General features: G+C 50.9%; 4 protein-coding genes across 4 annotated transcripts; 2 read left to right on the top strand and 2 right to left on the bottom strand.

Annotated features, from left to right (window-relative positions):
- Positions 1-159: 159 nt before the first annotated feature.
- PFICI_14287 (uncharacterized protein) lies at positions 160-3,341 on the bottom strand (the record flags this gene model as incomplete). The annotated part of the gene is made up of 6 exons (XM_007842868.1): positions 160-177; positions 231-317; positions 379-1,604; positions 1,658-2,932; positions 3,043-3,161; positions 3,292-3,341. 6 exons carry the CDS (start codon positions 3,339-3,341, stop codon positions 160-162), a joined length of 2,775 nt encoding a protein of 924 aa, XP_007841059.1.
- Positions 3,342-4,742: 1,401 nt separating this feature from the next.
- Positions 4,743-6,122, top strand: PFICI_14286 (uncharacterized protein; the record flags this gene model as incomplete). The annotated part of the gene is made up of 2 exons (XM_007842867.1): positions 4,743-5,809; positions 5,873-6,122. The coding sequence occupies 2 exons, from the start codon at positions 4,743-4,745 to the stop codon at positions 6,120-6,122; spliced, it is 1,317 nt and encodes a 438-aa protein (XP_007841058.1).
- A 124-nt stretch (positions 6,123-6,246) lies between these two features.
- PFICI_14285 (uncharacterized protein) lies at positions 6,247-9,204 on the bottom strand (the record flags this gene model as incomplete). The annotated part of the gene is made up of 1 exon (XM_007842866.1): positions 6,247-9,204. One exon carries the CDS (start codon positions 9,202-9,204, stop codon positions 6,247-6,249), a length of 2,958 nt encoding a protein of 985 aa, XP_007841057.1.
- A 1,475-nt stretch (positions 9,205-10,679) lies between these two features.
- On the top strand, positions 10,680-12,206 carry PFICI_14284 (uncharacterized protein; the record flags this gene model as incomplete). The annotated part of the gene is made up of 1 exon (XM_007842865.1): positions 10,680-12,206. The coding sequence occupies one exon, from the start codon at positions 10,680-10,682 to the stop codon at positions 12,204-12,206; it is 1,527 nt and encodes a 508-aa protein (XP_007841056.1).
- Between the last annotated feature and the right edge of the window lie 1,397 nt (positions 12,207-13,603).

The following is a 13,603-nucleotide window of genomic DNA, read 5'->3' as shown; positions in this document are numbered from 1 at the left end:
GATATATTCCGCTGCAGAGATGGCGAAATGCGAGTCAACTTAAAGAGCATTATCATCGCATCCCAGTTTTCCTAGGCTTATGATCTCGAATTACGCATCCAGTAACAATAACCAATGTCTCAGGCTCCGCATAAGTAAATGGCAAGACAGGCTATAAGACTAGCTGAGGTCGGACCACTACAAAAAAGCTATCAATATCAATACTTTGAGTCATGCTTCAATAAACTTACATGTTCTGGGGAGTTGGTAATCTCATCAAATGCCTGTTGCACTTCAAATCCCATAGTGGCAAGAGTTTCGTACGCATCGTCGAGCACCTATATACAATTAGCACCCAAAACTGAGTTCAACTACAATGCAATTCTGCTGCCAACTTACCCAGCTGAGTATACTTTTTGCCGACTTGTGACCTTTGTTCTGACGGACACCCATGAATACTAGTCCCTGAAGTAGCAAGGCTGATTGTGATGTAGTGGGAACAATAGGAGCAATGATGCCTCCGAAACTGCCTTCGGTAGCAGTGTTGAGCAACGGAATATATGCCGCAAGACTGCTTCCCGGCTTGGTCACGATAACAGTCCCCAGCAGGCTTTCGTTGGTGCTTTTTGCTCGCACAATTCCACAATCGTGATTTGACTGCAGTGCATGTCTGTAGAGCTCCACGACATCTGGCTGCGCGTGCGCTGTGACGTGATTCAACACACTCTCTCCATTTTCGAGCCCGGTGATCAAGTCAAACGTGATTTGATTCCGTTGCAGGCTTTGAGGGAGGCCTTCAGGAAAGGACCAAGAAGAAAGATCCTTGATGGCAAGATTGGAAATTCGGCGTGGAAACTGCACATCCCATCCAACATTTCCGAACCAGGCCTTTGCGCCCCTGCTCTCCTCGATCGGGATACCAGGAAAGACACCAGGGAAAGAAACACCGAGTTGGACCTTTTTCAATCCCTTTTTGGATAAGAGGGCTTTCATGGCTCTTCGGTGCAAAGAGGTGCCAATGAAGAGGTTCCGCTTGGCTGGATCGACAAAAATGGCACCGATAGCTCCCTGACCCTTGGATATGTAGGTGGCTACGAAGCCATAAAGAGCTTGCGTGCTGCTGTTTCGAACAACGAAATGTGCCTCCTCCACATTCGGACTGAACAAATTAAAGGTATGGGCGCGACAGGTAGAATATGGTAAACTTGGCGTACTCGTTCGCGCAAGGGCTTCCAATAGTCCATCCAGAGCTTGTGCATCACGCTCACGGTCATAGTTCTCCACAAGCCACTGTCTTCTATTCTTGATGACCTTTTTGCTCTTGCGCATCGTACCAGGCATGGAGCCTGTCGGGATAAACTCGCCGTAGAGAGCGCGGACAAGCGAAGCCATGGCCGTCTCAGTGAAGTCGAATGTGCACAAATAAGTGCCGATGCTTTTATCCATGGCAAAGTCGTAGGGTGAACTCACGGCAATCACCACAAGCGACTTTTTCTGACCGGTCGATCGAAGTAGTTGGCACATCATTGCGACATGTTTCGTGAAGCCAGATTGATAGCCATTCCTGTGGGCATCCGCGGTGACTATAACAATCGCCGAAGCTCGGTGGATCAGATTTTCATGTACTGTGTTGTCGAGGTTAGTGAAATATAAAAAGCATTCGATGGTATTAAATTACCAGGTCTCAGCCCATTGGCAGTGTAAGAAGTATGCAGAAGCTTTCCGTGGCGGGTTCGCGCCAGCGTTCTCCCCAGTTCACGAAAAACGCCCTCGCCGCTCATGATGGCGCCCCTTTCCTGGTGAATGAACTGTCCGTGCAACCCGCCACCACCATTCTTAAAGTTGTTCTTCTCCATCATACTCTTGGTTGCTTTCGAGGCTGGTAGCGGCTTCACAAGCGGTGTGAGTAGAAGCATCTCCTCTTCTTGCAAAAGACTTTGCGTCAATGGAAGGAGACTGTCATTGTCTCGAACGACGGTGATGGAAAGATCGTAAGCCTGACGGGACAATTCCAAGTGTATGGGATGGATCTGCGAAAGTAGAGACAGGCCGGCGGGGTTGAGGGCGGCCTGCCAGGATGTGCAGGCTCGCTTCATTCGGAGGACGCGCCTCAAAGATGTATACACTCGCTCTTTTTCAATCATACCATCCTCGATACCAAGTTTCAGACCGGAGATGGCCTCAAGCTGTACGTCGTGAGCTCGGCACAAGAGGATCAAATCATTACCTGCCGTGACTGCATTGATAGTACCGCCCTTGACTCCGTATTCTTGAATCAGGGATTCCATTTCGAGGCATTCCGATATAGCCACACCATCGAAACCAAGTTCGTTTCTGAGAAGATCGTCTACTACCTCTCCCGCTAGGCAAGCATGCATAACGTTCATGTCGGGATTCTGAATGCCACAGCCTCCAATGAACATGGCGTCGAGCCGCCCCGTGGCAATAGCATTACGAAAAGGCACCAGAGCACTGAGACTGAGTTCCTCAAGGGTTTGTGTGATGATGGGCATATCCAAACTTGTCCCCATGAAGTTGAGGTTTCCATAGGATGGAAAATGCTTGCCACAGGTTGCCAAGCCGGCATCCTTGTAGCCATTCAATGCTGCGATGCCATACTGCGATGCTTCTTGGGGATCATCACCGACAGCTCTTACACCCAAAGGCTGATGCCTAGCATTGGTGAGGACATCGAGCACCGGACCGAGAATTACGTTGACGCCTACGGCCGAGACCTCGGTTGCTGTAGCCTTTGCTACTTCGTATGCCAGCTTGGGGTTGCCAGTCGCGGCAATTCCCATGGCACTAGGGAATTGACAAATGTAGTCCTCGTCAAAGAGGCTGTTAACACCGCCATTCTCCTGATCGAGTGCAATTAGGAGAGGGTACGGATGTCCAGCATTGTGCGCTATAGTCTGAAGCTCCCGAACCAGCTCAGTCGTCTGTTCGGCAGCTACGATGGAATTGAACGCGGTCAGTATTCACTTGTGCCCATGTTTAAAATCGGTGTCTGTGTCTCGTGAGAGAGACAAGGCAGGTTCATGATGAAATTGGGGCCTTTACATTTGAGGTTCTTGGCGGTAAGTAGGATGGAGCCCAGGTGGTGCTTCTCGATGAGGTTCCTGATTTGAGGCGTGACTTCGGTGCCGTCCCATCCCATCAGCAGCATCTGGCCAATGGCCCTGGATCGGCATTCGGTCAGCAGACTGAGGCATCGTCCTAGGCTCTCATGCCGAGAGACGTTTCGCGAAGGGACTTATCCCATCAATCGTGCCAGTGAAACGAATGGAAGAGGGCCCCATAGTTACGTACCAGTCCATATCCTCCCATAGTGGGTCAGACTCGCTGTCTACTTTGGCCATGGTCAAGGTCGTCTGTCTCCGGATCACCGGTGTCACGTTAAAGTGAGCTGCTGCTCAGGATGCGGGCGCTGCGGTGCGTGCTGCTGAAAGAGGGGCCGCCCCGGCCTGCTGGTGTAGGAAGAGTGTGGTTCACTTCAATGTTCGTCACGAGTGTGTATGTAACAATGCCAGCAGCACCTGGCAGTAGAGACGGGAACCACACGATTCAGTATCCCCCTGGTCGCAGGGAAGATAGATGCAAGATTGTCTCCAGATTGGACTAGGAGATAATGTCTATCGCGCCAACTGAAAAAGAATAGTGTGACTTTGGCGAATCGACGAATAACAAGGAAAAGCCCGAAAAAAATGCTACCAGCCTTTATCGTCTGTCAGGCGTCGAGATGAGCTTGTCCACGAGGAGTCCGTGGTACAAGACGGATTGCTGACGGGACCCCAGAAACATGGACGCTGATGAAGGCCGGCTAAACCTTGGGCTCAACGCTGCTACTGCCGCCTCCCGCTAGCCTTGGGCGAATTTCAGTGGCTCCCAGGCTCGTTACAAAGTGGAAGGCCCCTCCCCCGGCCTGTCACTACATTCACTAACTGTTAGAGCCAAACCCCGGCCTAGACTGAAGGACTCTCCCTCTGTGGGACCTTCAACGCAAGTTTCCCTACCGCAACGTTACAACACCCGCCACTACTATTGCACCAGGCCTTTTTTTTCTCCATGCTCATCATGCGCGACATCAGTGGCATACTTCCGGCTTGTTCGGCTTGACCACATGTGTCATGGTAACACGGTCAAGGATCCAGAAGAGGCACATTTTGGAAATGGACTCTTTTCCCTCTCCCCTCTTGAAACACATCGCCGATCAAAAGAAGATCACATTGTGTAACCATCAGCATGTTATCGACCATGTAGCAGCTAGATTGGGTGCTTCAGCACAGAGGCAAGCATGGAGTAGCCCGAGAACCAACCTGTCACGCACACATCCGTCCAACGTTTGCTGATTGGGGCATTCGATCCGCAACGGCTTTGAATTTTTTTATTTTTTTCGGTGATTTTCCACTTTTGAAGGCTATCGCAAGTGCAACCTGCAAGAAGCGAGATATGACCTCAAAGGGCTCCACTGGTTCGCTTGTTTCCTATCTATCAGAGCGGCCAGCATCGGACGCAGGCACCTATTCAATGTGACTAAGCGTCATCGGAGGGACGCTGACTACTACGGTGTGTCTGATATCATTGCAGGTACTTAGTTGTTAGTGAACCGCTCTCGTTTTACGCCTCTGTCCGTCCTATGGAGGTCAGAATCATTGCCCAAGGGGCTACTATTGTCCCGCTTGACGCTACTTGAACGATATCATACCCAGTAGTATCAAATCTCTCTTCTATTATCTCTGTGTTTGTTGTAATCCACAGCCATGCCACACTCTCTCCCATCATCGCCCAAGTCGACGCCCCGTAACGGTGGTAATGGCATCACCAAGTTTACCAACTGCCGCATCCTCAAGGGCGACCGGCTCGTCTCGGAGGATCTCTGGGTGAACTCGGTCACGGGCAAGATCGTGCGCAGCCAGGCCGCCTTCTATGACGACTTGAACCTGCCCGATCAGACCGTGGACCTGGGAGGCCGCATCATCTCGCCCGGCTTCATCGAGTGTCAGCTGAATGGCGCGTTTGGCTTCAACTTTTCGACGCTGCTGGAGCCTGCAGAGTATGCCAAGAAAGTAAGGGGTCTCAACAGACAGCTAGTACAGACGGGTGTCACCAGTTATGTTCCCACTATCACATCTCAGACTAGTGAGTTGTATAAGAGGGCATTGCCATTTTTGGCACCAAACGGGCATGTCCAGGTTGCAGAGGATGGCGCAGAGTCGCTAGGTGCTCACGTTGAGGGACCCTTTTTAAATCCAACCAAGAACGGCATACACAATGTGGACGTCCTGTTACGGGCAGACTCATTTGCCGATCTAGAGGATTGCTACGGCGCCTCCAACCTCGAGCGGGATGAGCACGGCAACCCGCCCGTCATCCGGATGATCACGGCGGCCCCCGAGGTTGGCGGCATGTCCGACCTCATTGGCAATCTCACGGACCGGGGTATCGTCTTTTCCATCGGCCACTCAGAGGCGACGTACGAGGAAGCCTCCAAGGCGGTGGCCTCTGGGGCTTCCATGATCACGCACCTCTTCAACGCCATGCGCCCGCTGCACCACCGGAACCCGGGCATCTTTGGCGTTTTGGGCATCGCCGAGAGCCAGCCGCGCCCCTATTTCGGCATCATCGCCGACGGCGAGCATCTGCATCCCACCACGGTCAAGATCGCCTACAATGCCCACCCGGACGGCTTCATCCTCGTCACTGACGCCATGCACCTCGTCGGACTACCCGACGGTGCCTACTCTTGGACCAACGGAGACTGCACCAACCACATTGTGAAGAAGGGTCCGTTGCTGTTGTTGGAGGGATCAGACAAGATTGCCGGCAGGTAAGTGCAATCAAGATACCATGACGGCGACTAGACAAAGGTACTAACAGACATCATGAATAGTTCCATCACCCTGATAGAGTGCGTCAACAACTTTCTCAGCTGGTCTGGTGAAGATGTGCCGAGCGCACTCAGGGCAGTAACGTCTACGCCGGCTGCCATGTTGGGTTTGCTGGGTTCAAAAGGCTGTCTCGAGGATGGAGCTGATGCTGACCTGGTGATTCTGTCTGAGCACCCAGCCAACGGCAATGGCGGAGTTACACTCAACGTGGACGAAGTATGGAAGTTTGGTACCAAGGTTTTCAACCAATAGATGAAATGTGGTAGATGTAGACATATTACATGACAGTTTTCACGAACCAGTTAGATTGGATAGTAGCAAATGCACACTTTGTAGATTATCATAGCTTCATACCAAGTCATGTATCTCATCGAACTCATTTAGGTCCGCGATTAATAGTCAACGGCTTGAACGGCTTCCTAAGCCGGTCCAGAGGTGCCATACCATCCTTGCTCAAGCCTGCGGGCCTCTTAAACCCTCTCATGCCTTGAGGCACGGTAACCGTCGTTGTGTGATAAGAGGCTGCAGGTCGGGTAACCTCGTCCGCAGTCGCCATTTCTACATCTTCGGTTACTACAGCATTTGGCTTCTCGGGGGATGGTTTTGTAGGCGAGCTTGAAAAACATGCATAGGGCTTCGCTACTGAGCGTTCCTCATGTTTCGGTGGAGAAGGCTTGCTTGAGAGCTTGGAAGACCCAAGCTTGTGGCCGGAGAATTCGGGACTAATTCCGGACGGATGCTGTGTTGTTGGCCTCGATTTTGGCAATGAGTTGTGCCTCTGGAACTTGTTGGGTAACCGTGGTTGTGGTGGTAATGACACTGGCTGTGGTACAGGAACTTTCGTCTGATCATGCTCCTTGACAACATAACCAAGCAGACTTCTCTGCCCTGGAGGGCGACGGTTTGTGCTAGGTTTTGAGGCTGCCGGGGTTGGTTTTGACGCCAGACTAAGCGACTCAACCACCTCAACTGCCCGCTGTGCGGTTGCAGAAGTAAATCCGGGAAGAGTAAAAGATGTGCTACTCTGCATAGTTGTGGAATATGGAGTGTTCCAGCCTTCAACCGAATCTGGTGCCACTTGGGCGCTGCTAGTGGTATGTTGGGTTTTGCGCCGTTTGTTGTAACCATTTTGGTCAAATCCCCCTTCGTTTTTGGAGCGGGCAAGTGATTGTGCCTCGTTGGGGTCTACAGGGAAAAGGTTGTCTTCGACTGAAGTGAAGATTGGCATGGACTTGTAAATGGCATCCTCGGATGGAAGCTCGCGCCTCAGAATTTTGGCCACCTGCAACATAACGCGTCTATCGAGTGGTGGACCCTGGGGGAGGAAGTGAGAGCCTGACAAGGCCTCAATGAAAGGGGACATCTCGAGCGTTGTATTCTCGCCATTTGAGCTATGAAGTGGGTGGCTCAAATATAGAAGTGCTTGCGCTCGAGTCATCGCCACGTAGAGTAGTCGGCGCTCTTCAGCTTCATCGTCTGACCTCGAATGTGGTATCGAGCCGTTATAAACACCAGGCACAAAAACAATGGGCCATTCCAGACCCTTGGCAGCATGTATCGTCGAGACTGTAATCAAGGGTTTGCCTTCCTCATCTGTGTCATTTGTCTGCTTGTCGGACGCAAGTGAAACGTTGGCGAGAAATCGACCTAAGATGTCATTCGTTTGGAACTGTGTCACGCCTTCAATTTCTGGGAGCATGTCTTCCTCGGCCAGATTTTGATCCCTCATGAATTCTCCCGCCAAGCCGACAAACTCTTGAACGTTTGCCCATCGTGCTTCATGGTCATGCGGGCATGTGTCCTCCAGGTACTTTTCGAATTGCAGATCGCGAAGCAGTTGTTCGATGGCTTCGACTAGATCAAGGGATCTTCCCTCCTCAGAGTCCTGGAGTCGGGCCCGCACGCCATTGATGATTTTGAAAAAGTCGCCGCTGATCCTTTGTTCTGTCTGCTTTCTGATGTTTGTCTTGGCCGCACGATCTCCACGGCAATGCTTCACGAGCAGACTCCATACACTCATGGAATTGCGCTCAGCTTCTTCAACCAAGGATTTGACGGTTTCCGGTCCAATTCCACGCTTCGGTACGTTGATGACTCTGGCAACTGCGTCGTTATTGTCTGGGTGATAGATGAGACGCAGATAATCTAGAATGATCTTGATCTCTGTTCTCTCATAGAACTTGAAACCGCCAACCATTCGGTAAGCTATTCCTGCCTTGCCAAGAGCGCTCTCAATGTGTCGAGATAGCGAAGCCGACCTCAAGAGGATGGCAACATCGTCGGCGCTTATCATGTTTCCTGACATTATTTTTACCCGCTTGATCTCCGACACGATCCAGTCTGCTTCGTCCATCTGATTCTTGAGTTTCCGCAGGACTGGCCGAGTAGCTCTTTCATGCACTGGGACCAAAGCTTTTTGATAACGCTCCTTATCCTGCTGAATGATTTTCAAGGAGATGTCCAGGATGGAGCTCGACGATCGATAGTTTTCTTCCAATGACACTTCATCAGTCCCTGGAAAGTCCCGAAGAAAGCGATGCAGATTTCTTATCTCCGCTGATCGCCATCCATAGATACTCTGGTCCGGGTCGCCAACAATAGTGATGCGCTTATGGTATTGAGCGAACAGTTTCATGAGCTGAAATTGAATACCGTTTGTGTCTTGATATTCATCTATCAAGACCGCTTGAAGGTTTGAAACGCAGGAAGGATGCTTCTGGAGAAGCTCCACACCGCGTACGAGGAGGTCATCGTAGTCGAGTAAGTTTGACCGTTCCAGCTGGCTCTGGTATTCGTTGTAACAGTTTTCGTACGCTTGGGACTCGACCGACTTGTCCTGCTTGTGTTTCTTGCCAGGTACTTCAACAAAGGAGCCGCCTGCTTTCTTCTTGCTGATGTAAGCTCGAGCTTTCGGTACTTCCAGCTGCACATCCAGCCTCTTGCAAATTCTCGTGACTATGCCACGTGAGTCAGAGTCGTCAGCAATACCAAACCTGGGATTGAGGCCTATCGCTTGGCCATATGCAGCAAGATAGCGACGAGCTATGCTGTGAAAAGTGCCGAGTACAATTTTCTTCTCTCTGCCGTTTCCAAGGGCCTTTCCGATGCGCTCCTTCATCTCACGGGCTGCTTTGACGGTGAACGTCGCAACAAGGACATCGCATGGCTCATACTTGACATGGTCGACAAGCCATACCACGCGAGAGGTCAGAGTATGCGTTTTTCCACTGCCCGGTCCTGCCAAAATAGCGACAGTGGACGCGTTTGAAGTTACAGCCTGACGTTGAGCCTTGTTGAGCGAATCGAATATGCTCTGGCCCGTGGCGGGAGACATGACTGACAGCTGTGGCTCATCTGTGCCTTTAAGTCCAGCCCAGTGGAACGGGAATCGTATGCCAAAAGTGCGTCAATTGTTCAGCAATGCAAATAAAGTGGGAAGAGCCCGGTGGCAAATGTTTGAATAGTTGTTCTGTACCAAAATCTTGACGCCTCTTACCGAGACGCGTCTGCATTTGTTACAGGCAGGTGCCAACGCGTTCCCCGGTACTACAAGTGGCACGAGATCATGTGACTTCACTAAGAAAAAGCAAGTTGGGGGTCTCGGGGGCCTTTTAGCGGTGTGCAGACAGTAATAATCACACCTGCCGTCGAGACAATGCAGGCTGGCAACAACTACCCAGCGGCTACATCACACTTGAGAGCATCAATCCATTTTATTTGGCATGACTGAATTCAGCTTGCCAATGACGGAAGTCAAATGCCGTTCTACTGGCAAGAACTGATTAGATACCCCCAAAGTTACCAAGCTAGCAAGCAGGAAGTGAGAACACGGTTTGTAAACCACACCTTACCTGCCCCCAAGCTACTGACTGCTGCCCGATGGGAGGCTTGGGAGGGTAACATTAACAAATAGCCCTTGCTATAATTGTTGTTGATCCCCCAACCCTCAATGCAGAGTCGATGATCTTGCCAAGGTAGTAGTCGGCATTACACCACGCCTTCTACTGCCAATCTTCTCTTTTCCCAAAGAAGAATTTTCGTCAGCCATTCATCACATCACAGTGAATCTCGAATCACATTTTTGGTGATGTGATGGGAATCGAATGAGTGAAGATAACGGCGTGATAAGATTTCTAGTCCCAGGACACTATTGAAGCTAACCCGTGTCTGGCTCTCGCTTCTTTTGTTGCTGAAGATGTCGACTGAGGAGAGCAGCAAAGTAGCATGCGAGCATGGTAGCTTTGACCGACCCTTGCAGAATTTCATCTGTCGCTTGCATGGGAATTACCAATCGGGGAGAGGAAGTTGATGATGGACAGGGATTGGATATGGGCGGACGAGAGGCGGGGTCGAGGGTGGTGAGCCCACGACCACCAATCAGGAAACTTGCCTGTCACGTCGGCGCTTAACCTCCCTGCCATCTATATTCGCCGTCCAACCAGAACATCGCCAGTCCATAGCAATTCCCGTTCGCGCAGTCGACCATAATGGCATCCAGCCGTCCCAATGGCCACTATTCATGGCCCCAGGGTGCATGTGGCACAAAGGGTTCAAGTCGGCCCAACAAGTCAGAGCTCACAGCACACTGCAAGCGCCCGGATTGATGTGTTAGTACCGTCTCTGCTGGTCCACTCCGACACACTGCCGAACATCACCAGCCGCTATATACCCTTTTGTTCTCCCAAATGTGACTCGGGCCTGGTCGATTCTCGATCAACATGCGTTTCGACTTATTCGTTCAGGAGGTCTAGCAGCTTCATGCTCTGATATCTGCTTTATGTAAGGAGTGGTAATTCTGGGCCTGGCACAATGCAGCCTTGGCTTTATAGTACCTCCACCGCTTCACTTCGTCTGGCCGTCGTCTTTTGGACTTCAGCGTTCATTCCTTACTGTCTCTCTGCTCCCTCTGAGAAACCTTGTGTTGTACTTTGCGCGAGGAACAACAATCCAGCTTCCGAAGACGGTCTGCCATTATCAACCAGATCCTTCATAGACAACACCTACCTTCCAGCCCAGATTGGCGGCATAGTCGGAGCATACGCCTTCTCACTTATCGTTGTTGCCGCTACTCTCTTGCTGCTTGCAAAGAAGCGTCGCGAGCATCTTCGGGCCGCTGACGAGGACTTGGAAGAGATAAAGTACGACTTTGCCTTGCCAAACGGATTACCAGCCGATCCTCCACAGCCATTGGTTTTCACTCCCACAACTCCAAGGTCGCCTATCAGAAATTTCTCCTATCCAGCAAACGCTGAGCATCAGGAGCCGAGTCCCTACGTTTTTCCCTCACCGGTTTCTTCGACTGTAGCTCTTGGTGTCAATCCTCTTGTTGACCAGAACGTGGTCGCAGCTGATCGCGAAATGGCGCAACAACAGTTGGAGGAAATGTATAAATATGTCATGGAGCAGGATGAAGCAAAGCAGGCTGGTGTTGTTCTTCAAGGACCCCCCGCTCCTATTTTGAAGTCACCCCCAACGCCTTCTTCCCAAAAGTCGGGCTTCTTGCGCAAAGGGAAGAAGCCGGCAAATCTCGAGCTCAACGGCGCCGAGGAAAAACCCCAGTCGCGTGCTTCGTCCATCCTCTCGGCTCTTAAGTCGCCGCGTGGAAAGAAGTCATCAGTCAGGGCTATCAGCATCTCATCCCCCATCATGACACCAATGTCTGGCACGTTTCCTAGGCACGAGGAGGCAGAGATGGAGTCAATTCCTCCCCGACACTACGCACCCGCACCGCCTCCTCCGGTACCAACGGATCAGTATCCCTTTGTATCGCAAAGGATGACGCGGCCGGTTGAGCCCCTCACGCCACCAGACATGTCCCCTGAGAGTACTATGAGCATCGATGAAAGGATCGGATCTGAATTCGGTCACATGCGCAACACATCAGAATTGACCGCTGAGGGCGACCCCTACTCTGCAGTATCAGAAAAGTCAACCACGCCTCTTGTGGGCTTGCCATCGTCGCCGAAGCCTAGTCAGACACGATTTCCATCTCTTCCATCCTCACCTAAACCAGGAGCCACATTTTCAAGGGCCAATGCACCTTCAGCGATTCGTACCGGTGGTTCGCTACCCCTTCGAGCGTACGAGCCATCGTTGGCTTCGCCTTCCACCCAGACAACCAAGCAGACTGTCTTTGAGAGGGCACCACTTTCGCCGTCGGCTCTGAGGACGCCTTTTACTGGTGCCGCTCTACCTTACTCGCCATATCAGCCGTACACCCCTGTCGTCCCCATGACCCCATCTCTGGTCACCAAGGCTGACCGAAAGAGGATGAAGGCCTTGCAGCCAAAGACACCAACACTGCAAATGGTCAAGAACGAGGACGAAATTTGGTGATTGGGAACATGTCAATGGACAAGAAAGCAAGCTCACGCTGAGGATCCTGATTAAGACGATGAAGACGTCCGGATGTTGATCGGACTTTAGACGATTTGCAAGATACCTTGAAGAAAATATTATCATGATTTTATGAATGGGGCATTGGGTGATGTGGGTGGGTGGTGTTTATTTATAGCTGGGTCTATCATAATCAACGGGGCTTTTGATTTTACCACAATCTCAAGAGGCTTTTGCATCTTGTCTTTTTTCTTATATACCTATACTTTCAAAGAATTACATTAAATTACAAACTTCAAACAAAGTGTCGCCGTTCAACACTAATGCATCTTTTCCTGCCTTTTCTTTCTGTGACAGATTGGTACTCTACATGCATTTGCTTGAGGCATGTCCATTGAAACAATAATATGTGAATGCTTTATACTCATCAGGGGATTGATGACAAAACAGTTGGGTAGTTTTGCCAACCTTCTTGTTTGCGTATGGTGAAATTTTACTAATATCACAACTCTACAAAGACGAGATCAGTGCATATGAAAACTACATAAGCAACGCACTGTGAGCATGTCTTGATTGACTTCAAAGTTTCGAACCTAATCATAAGTACTACTAAGCACCATTGTGCGCGTCCCTATTCTACTTGTTGCATGCTGATCTTGTGCAAAAAAACGTGTGCGGCTGCCGGCAAAGGAAAACACTGCTATCGGATCTGGGCGACGATAAGTAATACACTTCTGGAATCAAGTTCATCCTTTTTTGCGGAAGCAAGGACGTCGGATGCACAGTAAAGCATACATGTACATAGGGCATCACTGTGTTGTTGGTGCACTTACCACTGGCTGGCTGATGGGTTTGGGTTCTGTCATGTCCTTTTTTAGGCTTTGATCGCGGGGCCGGTACAACGTAAAGCCTAGCCAAACAGGCCAAGGACCAGGTAGGTAGGTAGAGGGTCTTGGGCCTGGTGACTGGTCACAATAGGTCATCCCAGGGCCCAGCCTCGACGTACAGCCGCTAGATTAGATGGCCTAAGGTGCCTAGGCTAGGCATGGGCCCGGGGTTTGTGTGTATCGAAGCTTTCGCAATTGTGATTCGCTTCACAATCGGCCGCAAACCTAAGACTCGGTGAAAGCCCCCCAAGCTGCTTGATCTCGACAACCACGCCGCCGCATCACCAATTCCTGAACAGCATCAACCACTACGTATTACTACCATACATACCAATCGACGAAACCAGCGCAAGACTCTACCCAAAGAGTTCCCCCCAGACGGCTCATTTCCACATAGACGACCTCCACGCGCATCCATTTGTCCACATCGACCTGATCATTCTCTATCTGCCTGCCCAACGAATCCCATTGCATCTGCGCCCCGCAAACCGTTGCGCACACACACCAAGG

The sequence above is a fragment of the Pestalotiopsis fici genome (genome assembly GCF_000516985.1).
Source record: "Pestalotiopsis fici W106-1 unplaced genomic scaffold PFICI_Scf_12, whole genome shotgun sequence".
Lineage (NCBI taxonomy): Eukaryota > Fungi > Ascomycota > Sordariomycetes > Amphisphaeriales > Sporocadaceae > Pestalotiopsis > Pestalotiopsis fici.
The sequence above is the reverse complement of the archived record's forward strand: the minus strand, read 5'-3'. Positions and strand labels throughout refer to the sequence as shown.